This window comes from Piliocolobus tephrosceles, chromosome 9 (assembly GCF_002776525.5).
Source record: "Piliocolobus tephrosceles isolate RC106 chromosome 9, ASM277652v3, whole genome shotgun sequence".
NCBI classification, from domain to species: domain Eukaryota; kingdom Metazoa; phylum Chordata; class Mammalia; order Primates; family Cercopithecidae; genus Piliocolobus; species Piliocolobus tephrosceles.
This window is the reverse complement of record NC_045442.1, coordinates 81,835,445-81,852,216: the sequence shown is the minus strand read 5'-3', so window position 1 is coordinate 81,852,216 and position 16,772 is coordinate 81,835,445. Positions and strand designations below refer to the sequence as shown.

At 36.9% G+C, this 16,772-nt stretch overlaps 1 protein-coding gene across 1 annotated transcript in view; it reads left to right on the top strand.

The window, feature by feature from the left end:
* Positions 1–16,772, top strand: part of GRID1 (glutamate ionotropic receptor delta type subunit 1) — a 786,921-nt gene that overhangs the window by 651,027 nt on the left and 119,122 nt on the right. The window contains exon 12 of the mRNA XM_023226082.3: positions 698–836. Within this exon, the coding sequence (XP_023081850.1) occupies positions 698–836 (139 nt within the window). The remainder of the gene's footprint in view (positions 1–697; positions 837–16,772) is intronic.

The following is a 16,772-nucleotide window of genomic DNA, read 5'->3' as shown; positions in this document are numbered from 1 at the left end:
TAATGTGAGTCTTGGTCCTGTTTGCACCATGGCAAATGCTTTGCAAGGTTATGTAAGGAGATAAGCAGTGAGAAGCTCTCTTCTCCTAACACTTTAGAGACCAAGGAGAAATAATTGGCCTCAAAGAGGCTAAACTTCTAACTAAAAGTCTCATGCCATGATTTCTGAAAATTCTGGGGGAAGAAAAGCCATCTAGAGAGGCCTGAATACTAATAAAAGTGATATGGGACATCCCATTTCTGAAGTTTAAAAGAAAGCCAGGGAGCCCTCCACGTAGGAGGTATTTCTATATTTACAGAATTCCTGAGTCTGCTATATATGAATTTGAAATTGGAAAAGGATCTTACGTAAGGCTGCAGCCCTAGAAGTTCTTACCACTGTGAGGTAGAATCTCCTAACTGAAAGATTTTGATATTCAGATCCCCACCCTTGGTGTTTTGACGAACTCCACACCACTAGAAGCCCAATCCTAACTTTTCCATATTTTGTGGTCCTCTGCCCCTGTCCAAGATCCGTGGTTTTAGGATCCTATCCCAGAATTGGCACAGATGCCCAGAGCCAGCTGGCAGTCACCTCCCTGGTTCCCAGCCCATCACCAGTGATAGCCTGTGTGCCTGGCTGCAGGGCAGAGCACCTCCCTGGGGATGAGAGGGAGACCAGAAGCCACTGGCCAATCCACTTTGTCTGCCTCCCGCAGGTGGTGAATCTTCCGTGAACTCTGTGGCCATGCGCATCGTGATGGGCAGCTGGTGGCTCTTCACGCTCATCGTGTGCTCCTCTTACACAGCCAACCTTGCTGCCTTCCTCACAGTGTCCAGGATGGACAACCCCATAAGGTAAGCCTATTCTTCCTTGATCTGGAGCCAGCAGCTCAGAGAGGCTTTAAAGAGGGTGTAAACCTTTCCAGGGCAGTGTGGTATGATGGAGAGAGCCCTGATCTGCAATCTGATGGTCTCCTGGAATCTTTAGTGCATGGAGAAAGGCTTCACTCCTGTTGTATTTTATCTCAGGCAAAATTACATAAATGTATAAATTCATTAAATAATATTTCCTGCAAATTTAATGCTGGCTACAAAGCTAAGAAATCAATTAACAAATTACATTTCTTCAGACATTTAAACATTGATTACAAACTTATTTAATCAAAATTTTATAAATATTTAGTTAAAATTAATTTAAACCAGAAGTCTAATATGGTTTTTTAATCTTCAAACACCTTAAAATGATTTTTTCAAAAATGCCAATTACCACAATAACTAGAAACCATATTTCATGCACATTTATATGATTATAAAATTATTGAAACCAAAGACTAAAAATATGTCTTCATTTTTACAAAATATTAAGATTATGGCATAAAAGAATGAGCTCAATATAGCAAAATAACTCTTGGAAGTGACTTTATTTTATGATCAGATTCCCAAATATAGTGCAAATTATAAAAAAAGAACATGGACAAAGTGCATTTGGTTTGGATGTGTGGTTGCTAAAGTGGCCATAAGGCATGGATCTGTTGTACACTTCATTGGGTACGATATTGGTTTCAATATTACCTCTAACTTGATGTCTGACTATGGTTTTTTGAGCCACTGCTTTTAGTAACATCTCCTTTAATTCATCACACTCATTGCCATCATACTGGTTCTTTTGATCCACAGCTCTTAATCAAGTCATTTATACTCAACCAGCCTCTATGGGTCTCAACTAGCTATTGAAAAGAGTTCAAACTTCTTGACTAGGATTCAAGATTCAGTATGATATTGTCTAATATCTTTATTAAATTGACATTTTTATTGAGATAATTATAGATTCACATGTAGTCGTAAGAAAAATTGCAGAGAGGTTTCCTAGGATCCTTTACCCAGTTTTCTCAATGGTAACATTTTGCAAAAGTCTAATATTATATCAAAACCAGGGTACTGACATTGATGTGGTTGACTGATTTTATTCACATTTCCCCTCTTGTACTCATCTCTCTGTGTGTCTGTGTATATGTATGTCTGCATTCAGATCTATACTATTTTATCACTTATATACTGGTATATCTGCACCACGTTAAAGATACTGAACAGATCTATCACCACAAAGATCCTTTATGTTCTCTTATAACCACCCAACTTTTTTTTTTTTTTTTTTTTTTTTTTTTTTGAGGTGGAGTCTCGCTCTGTCGCCCGGACTGGAGTGCAGTGGCCGGATCTCAGCTCACTGCAAGCTCTGCCTCCCGGGTTTATGCCATTCTCCTGCCTCAGCCTCCGGAGTAGCTGGGACTACAGGCGCCCGCCACCTCGCCCGGCTAGTTTTTGTATTTTTAGTAGAGACGGGGTTTCACCATGTTAGCCAGGATGGTCTCGATCTCCTGACCTCGTGATCCACCCGTCTCAGCCTCCCAAAGTGCTGGGATTACAGGCTTGAGCCACCGCGCCCGGCAACCACCCAACTTTTTTCACATGTCTTCCCCTGCCACTCTGTCCCCAACTCTGGCAACCATTAATTGTGCTCCATCTCTAACATTTTGTCATTTCAGTTTGTGATATAAATGGAATAATGCCTTTTGGCTTTGGCTTTTTCACTCAACATAATTCCTTAGAGATTCATCCACGTTTTTGTGCATATTAGTAGTTCACTGCTTTGATTATATCACATATACCACATAAGAGTAATATCACATATACCACAGTTTGTCTAACCTTTCCCCCATTGGAGGACATCTGGGATGTTTCAAATTCTTGGCAATTATGAAAAAAGCTTCCATGAACATTTGCGTGCAGGTTTTTGCATGAACATGAGTTTTCATTTACATGTGATAAACACCCCAGAGTGCAATTGCTGGATCATATGGCAAGTTCATGTTGGGTATTGTAAGAAAGTATCAAATTGCTTTCCAGAGTGTCTGTACCATTTCATATTTCTGCCAGTGATGTCAGAATAATCCAGTTTCTCTGCATCTTTCCTGACATTTTGTATTGCCATTATTTTTCATTTTACCATTCTGATGGGTGTGGAGTCATACCTCATTGTGGTTTTATTTTGCACTTCCTTAATGACTAATGATGCTGCACACCTTTTTATGTGCTTATTTGCTATGTATATATCCACTTCCATAAAATATCTGTTTTTAACTTTTCTAAATGGATTGCTTATTACTTTTGAGTTTTGAAAGTTCTTTATATATTTTAGATACTAGTTCTTTGTCAGATATGCGGTCAGCAAATATTTGCTGCCACTCTATAGCTTGTCTTTTCAAACTCTTGTCTTTTCACCATGAAAACGTTTTCATTTTGATGAGGTTCAATTTAGAAAATTATTTGCTTCACGAATCATACTTTTGATGTCAAGTCTTTTCCTAGCCTGAGACCCTGAAGATTTTCTACTTTTATTTTTTACTGAAAATGTTTGTATTTTACAATTCAGTCCACAATCAATTTTGAGATAATTTTATACAGTTTGAGGTTTAGGTTGAGAGCATTTTTTGTTTTGTTTTGTTTTGTTTTGTTTTGTTTTGTTTTGTCTGTCTGTTTTGGTCTATGGATGTCCAATAGCTTTAATACTATTTGTTGAAAAGGCTATCCTTCCTCCATGGAATTGTTTTTGTATTTTGTGAGAAAACAGTTGGGCATATTTGTATGTTATCTAAATTGTCTATTCTGTTCCATTGTTATATATGGTTGTCCCTTTGCCAACACCATACTATTGTGATTACAGTAGCTATAGCATAAGCCTTATTATAGGGTAGAGTGATTCCTTCCATTTTAATCTTCTTTGTTAGGATTATTTTAGCCATTCTTGGACTTGCATCTATATATATAAATTTTTTCACATTTGTATTTTTTGTTATTTTCAAAATTATCAGCTAAAGGATTTCAGAATTGTATTCAGAGCAAATGGACTAATTGAAAAATTAACCATATAACACAATTAATTAAAATTTTCCTATTTAATAATTAATAAATAATAGAGTATCAGTGAATCTAATAGTGGATTGAGTTTGAACCCAGCTCAATAGTTAGTCGGCTAAATATTTTCCTCAAAAAATTGATAAAGCAAGTAGCCATTTATTATTATGTTGATCTTTTGCTAAGTTTACTTATTTTTTCTTTATTGAGGTATTACTGACAAATAAAAATTTACAGCATACAACATGATGTTTTGACGTTAACAGGGTCTTTCACTGAGAAAAGGTTTTAATTTGGATGAGGTCAAATTTAGAAATTTATTCTTTCATGGATCATTCTTTTTGATGTTGTCTTTGTCTATCCAGAGAGCCTTAGGATTTTCTCTTGTTTTAAAATTCCTAACATTTTTATATTTTTACATTTTACATTTCATTCCACAATCAATTTTGAGTGAATTTCTATATGAAATTTGAGGTACAGGCTGAGGTCTTTTTTTTCAGTCTATGGATACTGATATGATTTGGCTGTGCCCCCACCCAAATCTCAACCTGAATTGTATTTCCCAAAATTCCCACATGTTGTGGGAGGGACCCAGGGAGAGGTAATTGAATCATAGGGGCCGATCTTTCCCGTGCTATTCTCATGACAATGAATAAGTCTCACAGGATCTAATGTGGGTTTATCAGGGGTTTCTGCTTTTGCTTCTTCCTCATTTTCTCTTGCCACCACCATGTAAGAAGAGCCTTTCACCTCCCACCATGATTCTGAGGCTTCCCTATCCATGTGAAACTGTAAGTCCAATTAAAATTTTTTTTTTTTTGTTCCCAGTTTTGGGTATGTCTTTATCAGCAGTGTGAAAACAAACTAATACAGTAAATTGGTACTGGAAGTGGGGCATTGCTGAAAAGGTACCCACAAATGTAGAAGTGACTTTGGAATTGGGTAACAGGCAGAGGTTGGAACAATTTGGAGGGCTCAAAAGAAGACAGGAAAATGTGGGAAAGTTTGGAACCTCCTAGAGACTTGTTGAATGGCTTTGACAAAAATGCTGATAGTGATATGAACAATAAGGTCCAGGCTGAGGTGGTCTCAGATGGAGATGAGGAACTTATTGAGAACTGGAGCAAAGGTGACTCTTGTTATGTTTTAGCAAAGAGAGTAGTGGCATTTCTCCCCTGCCCTAGAGATTTGTGAAACTTTGAACTTGAGAGAGATGATTTAGGGTATCTGGTGGAAGAAATTTCTAAGCAGCAAAGCATTCAAAAGGTGACTTGGGTGCTGTTAAAAGAATTCCGTTTTAAAAGGGAAACAGCATAAAAGTTCAGAAAATTTGCAGCCTGACAAAGCAGTAGAAAAGAAACACCCATTTTTAGAGGAGAAATTCAAGCCAGCTGCAGAAATATGCACAAGTAGCAAGGAACCTAATGTTAATCCCCAAGACCTTGGGGAAAACGTCTCCAGGCCATGTCAGCCCCTCCCATCACAGGCCCAGAGGCCCAGTAGCAAAATAAGGTGTCATGGGCTGGGCCCAGGGTCCCTGTGCTGTGTGCCGCCTAGGGACTTGGTGCCGTGTCCCAGATGCTCCAGCCATGGCTGAAAGGGGCCAACATAGAGCTTGGGCTGGGGCTTCAGAGGGTAGAAGCCCCAAGCCTTGGCAGCTTTCACATGGTGTTGAGCCTGCAGGGGTACAGAAGCAAAGAATTGAGGTTTGGGAACCTCTGCCTAGATTTCAGAAGATGTATAGAAATGCCTGGATGCCCAGGCAAAAGTTTGCTGCAGGGGCAAGGCCCTCATGGAGAACCTCTGCTAGGGCAGTGTGGAAGGGAAATGTGGGATTAGAGTCCCTACTGGGGTGTGGGGTCCCTGTGAGGAAGTCAAGGAGTCAAGAATTGAGGTTTGAGAACCTTTGCCTAGATTTCAGAAGATGCATAGAAACGCCTGGATGCCCAGGCAAAAGTTTGCTTCAGGGGTGAGGCCCTCATGGAGAATCTCTGCTAGGGCAGTGCAGAAGGGAAATGTGGGGTGTGGAGTCCCTACACAGAGTCCCTACTGGGGCACTGCCTAGTGGAGCTGTGAGAAGAGGGCCACCATCCTTCTGACCACAGAATGATAGATCCACTAACAGCTTGCACCGTGTGCCTGGAAAAGCCACAGAGACTCAATGCTAGCCCATGAAAGCAGCCATGAGTGAGGCTGTACCCTGCAAAGCCACAGGGACAGAGTCCCCCAAGACCATGGGAACCCACCTCTTCCCTCAGTGTGTCCTGGATGTGAGTCCTGGAGTCAAAGGAGATCATTTTGGAACTTTAAAATCTGACTGCCCGCTGGATTTCGGACTTGCATGGGCCCTGTAACCCCTTTGTTGTGGCCAATTTCTCCCATTTAGAATGGCTTTATTTACCTAATACCTGTATCTCCATTGTATCCAGGAAGTAACTAACTTGCTTTTGATTTTACAGGCTCACTAGCGGAACAGACTTGCCTTGTCTCAGATGAGACTTTGGACCGTGGACTTTTGGGTTAATGCTGAAATGAGTTAAGACTTTCGGGGACTGTTGGGAAGGCATGATTGCTTTTGAAATGTGAGGCCATGAGATTTGGAGGGGCCAGGAGTGGAATAATATGTTTTGGCTCTGTCACCATCTAAATCTCAGCTTGAATTGTATCTTCCAGAATTCCCACGTGTTGTGGGAGGGACCTAGGGAGAGGTAATTGAATCATGGGGACCAGTCTTTCCCATGCCATTCTTGTGATAGCAGATAGTCTCACAAGATCTGATGGGTTTATCAGGACTTTCTGCTTTTGCTTCTCCCTCATTTTCTCTTGCCTACACCATGTAAGAAGAATCTTTTGTCTCCCATCGTGATTCTGAGGCCTCCCCAGCCTTTTGGAACTCTAAGTCCAATTAAATCTTTTTTTTTTTTTTTGGTCTCAGTTTTGGGTATGTCTTTATCAGCAGCATGAAAACAAACTAACACAGATACTTAATTGCTCCAGCACTATTTGTTGAAAAGGCTGTTTTTCTTCTATTGAATATAACATTTGCATGTGCACTACGAAATGATTACCACAATGAAGCTAAGTAACATATCTGTTACCTCACATAGTTATCAGTTTTTTGTGTGTGATGAGAATATTTAAGATCTGCTGTTTTAGCCAATCTCAAATGTATAACACAATTTTATGAATTATAGCCACCATGCTGTACATTATATCTCCAGATCTTATTCATCATACCTAACAAATTCTGTACTATTTGACAAAAAGCTCATAATTCCCCCACACTCCAGTCCCTGGCAGCCACCATTTTCTGGCAACCAATAAACTTTCCATTCCTATGAGTTTGACTCTTCAGATTCCAAATATAAGTGAGATCATTCAGTATGTGTCTTTCTGTGCCTAGCTTATTTGAGTTAACATAATATAATATTTGAGTTAACATAACATAATATCCTCTAGGTTCACCCATGTTGTCACAATGGAAATATATTTTATTTATGTATTATATATATTAATTATATATAATGTATCACATTTATATATTATATGTATATTCAATATATACAAATAATTACATTTGTATACATTATATATGTGTATATATAATCACACGTGTATACATTATATATGTGCATATATATAATATATCACATTTTCTTTGTCCAATTATTTGTGGATAAAATGTAAGGTTGATTCTGGCTGGGTGCAGCGTCTCACACCTGTAATCAAGCAATTTGGGAGGCCAAGACGGGCGAATCGCCTGAGGTCAAGAGTTCAAGACCAGCCTGGCAAACATGGTGAAACCCAGTCTCTACTAAAAATACAAAAATTAGCCAGGTATGGTGGCGGGCGCCTGTAATCCCAGCTACTTAGGAGGCTGAGGCAGGAGAATTACTTGAATCTGAGAGGTGGAGGTTGCAGTGAGCCAAGATCATGCCACTGCACTGCAGCCTGGGCAATAGAGTGAGACTCCATCTCAAAAAAAAAAAAAAAGTTAGTTCTATATCTTGTCAATTTCTAATAATGCTGCAATGAACATGGTAGTGCAGACAAATATCTCTTCAAGATACTGATTTCATCTTCTTTGGCTCTGTATTAAGAAGTGGGATCACTGAATCATATGGTACTTCTATATTTAAGTTTTTGAGAAATTGCCATACTGTTTTCCATATTCTTATCATCACTTGTTATTTTTTGTCTTTTTTTTTTTTAACCATAGCCATTCTAACAGGTGTAAGGTGATACCTCATTATAGTTTTCATTTTTATTTTCCTGATGATAATTATGTTGAATATTTTTTCATATATCTTTTAGTCATTTATATGTCTTCTTTTGAGGAATGTCTATTCAGGTCCTTGCCCATTTTTAAATCAAATTATTTGTTTTGTGGTTAGTGAGTTTTTGATTTCCTTATATATTTTGGATATTAGCACATTATTTGATTTTCTGTCATTTTGCAAGTTGTCTCTTCACTTTGTAGATTGTTTACTTTGCTATGTATAAGATTTTTAAATTTGATTCAGTTTTTTATCTGAATTTATCTATTTTTGCTTTTGTTGCCTGTGCTTTTGGGTCACATCCAAAAAATCATGCCCCAGACTAATGTCAAAAAGCTTTATTCTTCTGGAAGTTTTACAGCTTCAGCTCTTACATTTAAGTTTTTAATTTATTTTGAGTTGATTTTTGTGTATGGTGTGAAATAAGGGTCTATTTTCATTCTTTTGTGTGTGAATATTCAGTTTCTCCAACATCATTTATTAAAAAGACTGTCTTCCCCATTGTATGTTCTTTGCAACTTTGTCAAAGATCGATTGACTGTAAATGTGGCAATTTATTTCTGGGCTCTATTCTCTTTCATTGGTCTCTATATCTCATTTTATGCCAATACCATATTGTTTTAATTACTATGACTGTATACTATATTTTGAAATCAAGTAGTGTGATGTCTCCAGATTTGCTTCTCTTGTTTAAGATTGCATTGCTATTCAGAGACCTTTTGTAGTCACAGGAATTTTACGATTTTTTTTTTTTCTATTTCTGTGAAGAATATCACTGGTATTTTGGTAGGGGTTATACCAAATCTATAGATCACTTTGGGTGGTATTAGCATATTAATGGTATTATTTTTTCCAATCCATGATATGTAGGATACCTTTCCATTTATTTGTGTCTTCTTCAGTTTTTTCACCAATTTTTTTTTTTTTTTTTTTTTTTTTGAGATGGAATCTCGCTCTGTCGCCCAGGCTGGAATGCAGTGGCCGGATCTCAGCTGACTGCAAGCTCCGCCTCCCAGGTTTACGCCATTCTCCTGCACCAGCCTCCCGAGTAGCTGGGACTACAGGCGCCTGCCACCTCGCCCGGCTAGTTTTTGTATTTTTTAGTAGAGACGGGGTTTCACCGGTTAGCCAGGATGGTCTTGATCTCCTGACCTCGTGATCCGCCCGTCTCGGCCTCCCAAGGTGCTGGGATTACAGGCTTGAGCCACCGCGCCCGGCCACCAATGTTTTATAATTTACAGCATAGCATACAGATTTTTCACCTCCTTGGTATAATTTATACACAATAATTTTATTTTTATGCTATTTTAAATAGAATTGTTTTCTTGATTTGTTTGTAAATACTTTGTTGTTAGTTTATAGAAATATTCCTGATTTTTGTATGTTTATTTTGTATCCTGCAAATTTACTGCACTATTTATTAGTTCCTGCATTTGTTTGGTGAAGTCAAGGGTTTTCTATATAAGTCATGTCATCTGCAAATATATGCAGTTTTACTTCTTTCTCTCTGATTTGAACGTCTTTTATTTCTTTTTTTTTTTAAACTTTTACATTCAGGGGTACATGTACAGGTTTGTTTATAGATAAACTGTATGTCATGGGAGTTTGATGTACAGATAATTTCATCACCCAGATAAACATAGTACTTGAGAGTCATTTTTTTCTGATACTCTCCTTCCTCCTAACCTCCACCCTCAAATATGTCCCAGTGTCTGTTGTTCCTATATAGTGTCTATCCATATGTTCTTGTTTAGCTTCCATTTATCAGTAAAAACATGTGGTATTTAGTTTCCTGTTCCTCTGTTAGTTTGCTTCAAATAATGGCCTTTAGCTCTATCCATGTTGCTGCAAAGAATATTATCTTGTTCTTTTTTATGGCTGCATAATATTCCATGGTATATATGTATAACATTTTCTTTATCTTTTATTTATTTGTATTGCCTAACTGTTCTGACCGTGCCTTCCAGTTCTATGTTGAATAGATATGGTGAGAGTGGGCAATTTGTTTTGTTCCCAATCTTGGAGGAAAAGCTTTTAGATTTTTACTGTTGAGTATGATGTTAGTCATAGGCTTCATATATGGCCTTTATGATGTTGAAGTAATGACATTTAGTCCTAATTTGCTGAAAGTTTTTATCATGAAAGATGTTAAATTTTCTCCAATGATTTTTCTACATCTTTTGAGATAAATATATAATTTGTATCCTTCATTTTGTTAATGTAGTGCCTCCCATATCTTGATTTTTGTATGTTAAACCATCCTTGCATTCTGGGGGTAAGTTCCACTTGATCATGGGATTTTTTTTTTTTTTTTTAATGTGCTATTGAATTGGGTTTGTAAGCATGTTGTTGAAGATTTGCACATCTGTGCTATCTGGGATATTAGCCTGTAGTTTTCTTTTCTCAAAGATTCCTTGTCAGGCTTTGATATAAAGGTAGTGGTGGTCTTGTAAAATGAGTTTGAAAGTGTTCCCTTCAATTTTTTGGAAAGTGTTTGAGAAGGATTGGCATTTTTCTTTCTTGGGAGGTGTCTGATTACTGTTTCAATCTTATTACCAATATTAGTATGTTCAGATTTTCTGTTTCTTCAGCAATCAGTCTCAGTAGGTTATGTTTCTAGAAATTTATTCATTTCTTCTAAATTATTCAGTTTGCTGTTGCAAAATTGTTTATAGTGTTCTCTTATGACCCTTTCTATTTCTGTGGTATTGATTGCTTCTCTTTCATTTATAATTTTATTTATTTGAGACTTACCACTTTTTTCTTAGTCTAGCTAAAGGTTTTTCAATTTTGTTTATCTTTCCAAAAAAGCCAATCTTAGTTTCATTGACCTTTGGTAGTGTCTGTCTAGTCTCTATTTTATTTGTTTCTGCCCTGATCTTTATTATTTTCTTCTTTCTGCTAACTTTGGGCTTCGTTTGTTCTTCTTTTTGTAGTTCATTGAGATATAAAGTTAGAATATTTAAAATGTTTCTTTTTTAATGTAGTTTTAATCAACATTAACTTCCTTCTTAAAAGGACTCATGCTGCATCCTATTATTTTTGGTATGCTTGTGTTTCCATTTTTATTTGTCGCAAGAATTTTTTTAGTATCCCTTTCTATTTTTTCTATAATCTACTGGTTGTTTCAGGGATGTGTTTAATTTCCATATTTGATAAATTTTCTTATTTTTCTCTGGTTATTGATTTCTAGTTTCATAGCATTGTGCCTGGTGAAGATACTTGATATGATTTCAGTCTTCTCAAATTTGTTAAACTTGTTTTGTGGTCTAACATGTAATATATCCTGGAGAATGTTCCATGAAAGTTTGAAAGGAATGTGTATTCTGTGGCTATTAGATGGAGTGTTATGTATGTGTTTGTTAGGACCATCTGGTCTACATTGTTGTTCAAGTCTGTTTTTACTTACTGACTTTCTGACTAGATGATCTTTCCATTGTTGAAAGTGGGACATTGAAGTCCCTGAGAATTCTTGTATCACTATTTCTCCCTTCAGTTTGGTCAAAATTTACTTAACATATTTATGTGTTTAATATTGAATGCATTTATGTGTATGTACACATGTGTGTCTCTTTTGTTGGATATAAGTTTAGTCAACCTATTCTATTACCACTTGCATGGAATATCTTTTTCCATCTTTTTTCTTTCAATGTACTTGTCTGAATCTACAGTGAGGCACCTATACACAGCATATAGTTGGATCATGTTTAAAATCATTATGCTGATCTCTACTTTTAAATAAATGTTTATTCTGCTTATATTTAATATAATTTCTAAGAAAGGACTTAGTATACCATTTTGCTATTTGATTTCTATATGACTTACATCATTTGTGTTCCTCATGTTTTCTGTTGCTGCCCTCTTTTGTGTTAAATGGATATTTTTTCTTTTTTTTTTTTTAATTATACTTTAAGTTCTAGGGTACATGTGCACAATGTGCAGGTTTGTTACATATGTATACTTGTGCTCTGTTGGTGTGCTGCACCCATCAACTCATCAGCACCCATCAACTTGTCATTTACATCAGGTATAACTCCCAGTGGCATCCCTCCCCTCTCCCCCCTCCCCATAATAGGCCCCGGTGTGTGATGTTCCCCTTCCAGAGTACAAGTGATCTCATTGATAAATTCCCACCTGTGAGTGAGAACATGCAGTGTTTGGTTTTCTCTTCTTGCAATAGTTTCCTAAGCATGATGGTTTCCAGCTGCATCCATGTCCCTACAAAGGTCACGAACTCATCCTTTTTCATGGCTGCATAGTATTTCATGGTGTATATGTGCCACATTTTCTTAATCCAGTCTGTCACTGATGGACATTTGGGTTGATTCCAAGCCTTTGCTATTGTGAATAGTGCCACAATAAACATACGTGTGCATGTGTCTTTATAGCAGCATGATTTATAATCCTTTGGGTGTATACCCAGTAATGGGATGGCTGGGTCATATGGTATTTCTAGTTCTAGATCCTTGAGGAATTGCCATTCTGTTTTCCACAATGGTTGAACCAGTTTACAATCCCACTGACAGTGTAAAAGTGTTCCTATTTCTCCACATCCTCTCTAGCACCTGTTGTTTCCTGACTTTTTAATGATTGCCATTCTAACTGGTGAGAGATGGTATCTCATTGTGGTTTTGATTTGCATTTCTCTGATGGCCAGTGATGGTGAGCATTTTTTCACGTATCTGTTGGCTGTATGCATGTCTTCTTTTGAGAAATGTTTGTTCATATCCTTTGCCCACTTTTTGATAGGGTCGTTTGTTTTTTTCTCGTAAATTTGTTTGAGTTCTTTGTAGGTTCTGGATATTAGCCCCTTGTCTGATGAGTAGATTGCAAAAATTTTCTCCCATTCTGTAGGTTGTCTGTTCACTCTGATGGTAGTTCCTTTTGCTGTGCAGAAGCTCTTTAGATTAATTAGATCCCATTTGTCAATTTTGGCTTTTGTTGCCATTGCTTTTGGTGTTTTAGACATGAAGTCCTTGCCCATGCCTATGTCCTGAATGGTATTACCTAGGTTTTCTTCTAGGGTTTTTATGGTTTTAGGTCTAACATTTAAGTCTCTAATCCATCTTGAATTAATTTTCATAAAAGGAGTAAGGAAAGGATCCAGTTTCAGCTTTCTACTTATGACTAGCCAATTTTCCCAGCACCATTTATTAAATAGGGAATCCTTTCCCCATTTCTTGTTTTTGTCAGGTTTGTCAAAGATCAGATGGCTGTAGATGTGTGGTATTATTTCTGAGGGCTCTGTTCTGTTCCATTGGTCTATATCTGTAGTTTGGTACCAGTACCATGCTGTTTTGGTTACTGTAGCCTTGTAGTAGTTTGAAGTCAGATAGCGTGATGCCTCCAGCTTTGTTCTTTTGACTTAGGATTGTCTTGGCAATGCGGGCTCTTTTTTGGTTCCATATGAACTTTAAAGCAGTTTTTTCCAATTCTGTGAAGAAAGTCATTGGTAGCTTGATGGGAATGGCATTGAATCTATAAATTACCTTGGGCAGTATGGCCATTTTCACAATATTGATTCTTCCTATCCATGAGCATGGTATGTTCTTCCATTTGTTTGTGTCCTCTTTTATTTCACTGAGCAGTAGTTTGTAGTTCTCCTTGAAGAGGTCCTTTACATCCCTTTTAAGGTGGATTCCTAGGTATTTTATTCTCTTTGAAGCAATTGTGAATGGGAGTTCATTCATGATTTGGCTCTCTGTTTGTCTATTACTGGTGTGTAAGAATGCTTGTGATTTTTGCACATTAATTTTGTATCCTGAGATTTTGCTGAAGTTTCTTATCAGCTTAAGGAGATTTTGGGTTGAGATGATGGGGTTTTCTAAATATACAATCATGTCATCTGCAAACAGGGACAATTTGACTTCTTTTCCTAACTGAGTACCCTTTATTTCTTTTTCTTGCCTGATTGCCCTAGCCAGAACTTCCAACACTATGTTGAATAGGAATGGTGAGAGAGGGCATCCCTGTCTTGTGCCAGTTTTCAAAGGGAATGCTTCCAGTTTTTGCCCATTCAGTATGATATTGGCTGTGGGTTTGTCGTAAATAGCTCTTATTATTTTGAAATACATTCCATCAATACCGAATTTATTGAGAGTTTTTAGCATGAAGGGCTGTTGAATTTTGTCAAAGGCCTTTTCTGCATCTATTGAGATAATCATATGGTTTTTGTCTTTGGTTCTGTTTATATACTGGATTATGTTCATTGATTTGCATATGTTGAACCAGCCTTGCATCCCAGGGATGAAACCCACTTGATCATGGTGGATAAACTTTTTGATATGCTGCTGGATTTGGTTTGCCAGTATTTTACTGAGGATTTTTGCATCAGTGTTCATCAGGGATATTGGTCCAAAATTCTCTTTTTTTGTTGTGTCTCTGCCAGGCTTTGGTATCAGGATGATGCTGGCCTCATAAAATGAGTTAGGGAGGATTCCCTCTTTTTCCATTGATTGGAATAGTTTCAGAAGGAATGGTACCAGCTCCTCCTTGTACCTCCGGTAGAATTCAGCTGTGAATCCATCTGATCCTGGACTTTATTTGGTTGGTAGGCTATTAATTATTGCCTCAATTTCAGAGCCTGCTATGGGTCTATTCAAAAATGGATGTTTTTTCTTTACTATTTTAACTCCCTTGATATACATACGTATATATACACACATCATATATATTATTATTTTATTTTTAGTAGTTGCCCAGGACACTACAATTAACATCTTAATTTATAACAATTTGTGTTGGATTAATAACAAATTTAGCTTAATAATATACAAAAGTTATGCTCTTATATAGTTTTGTTCCACCTACACCCTGATCTTAATTCTTTTATAAAACTGTTTGATGTGCTCTTTTTCAGGAGGTAATTTTAATACTTTTAATTGATTCAGTAGATAGTCTTCGATATTTAGTTTCAAATTTGTTATTTTTTTACTTGTTGAATAAACTTCACAAGTTTTAAGAACGTCTTTAGGTATTAGAAGATATTACTAAGTTATTTGTTTATTCTGATTTAAATTTTTATTGGTAAAATATACATGACATAAAACCTATTGTTTTAAGAATTTCTAAATGTAAGTTTAGTGGCACTAAGTATATTCACATTGTCACAATCAACATTACTATCTATCTCCAGAACACTTCATCTTGCATAACTGATAATCTGTACCCATGAAAGAACTAATTTCCCATTTTCTCTGGACCCTGGAAACCACCATTCTATTTTCTGTCTCTATAAATTTGACTACTCTAGGTACCTCATATTAGTAATATTATATGGCATTTATTTTTTATGATTGGCTTATTTCACTATTTTGTTTTCAAGATCATCCAAGTTGTAGCTTGTGTAAGAATGTCATTCCTTCTTAAGGCTGAATAATATCCCATTGAATGTATATATCATATTTTATTTATCCATTCATCTATCAGTGGAATCTTGGATTGCTTTCACATTTTAGCTATTGCAATACTACAGTTATAAACTTGGGTATACAAATACCTGTTCAATGCCTGCTTTTAATTCTTTGGTGTATATACCCAGAAGTAAAATTGCTGGATCATATGGTAATCCTATGTTTAACTTAATTAATTAATTAATTAATTTTTTTATTATACTTTAAGTTCTAAGATACATGTGCACAACATGCAGGTTTATTACATATGTACACATGTGCCATGTTGGTGTGCTGCATCCATTAACCTGTCATTTACATTAGGTATAGCTCCTAATGCTATCCCTTTCCCCACCCCCCTGCCCCATGACAGGCCCCGGTGTGTGATGTTCCCCATCCTGTGTCCAAGTGTTCTCATTGTTCAATTCCCACCTATGAGTGAGAACATGTGGTGTTTGGTTTTCTGTTCTTGCAATAGTTTGCTGAGCATGATGGTTTCCACCTTCATCCACGTCCCTACAAAGGACATGAACTCGTCCTTTTTTATGGCTGCATAGTATTCCATGGTGTATAGGTGCCACATTTTCTTTATCTGGTCTGTCATTGATGGACATTTGGGTTGGTTCCAAGTCTTTGCTATTGTGAATAGGGCCGCAGTAAACATACATGTGCATGTGTCTTTATAGCAGCATGATTTATAATCCTTTGAGTATATACCCAGTAATGGGATGACTGGGTCAAATGGTATTTCTAGTTCTAGATCCTTGAGGAATTGCCACACTGTTTTCCACAATGGTTGAACTAGTTTACAGTCCCACCAATAGTGTAAAAGTGTTCCTATTTCTTCACATCCTCTCTAGCACCTGTTGTTTCCTGACTTTTTAATGATCGCCATTCTAAGTGATGTGAGATGGTATCTCATTGTGGTTTTGATTTGCATTTCTCTGATAGTGAGTGATGATGAGCATTTTTTCATGTGTCTGTTGGCTGCATAAATGTCTTCTTTTGAGAAGTGTCTGTTGATATCCTTCATCCAGTTTTTGATGGGGTCGTTTGTTTTTTTCTTGTAAATTTGTTTGAGTTCTTTGTAGGTTCTGGATATTAGCCCTTTGTCAGATGAGTAGATTGCAAAAATTTTCTCCCATTCTGTAGGTTGCCTGTTCACTCTGATGGTAGTTTCTTTTGCTGTGCCAAGCCTCTTTAGTTTAATT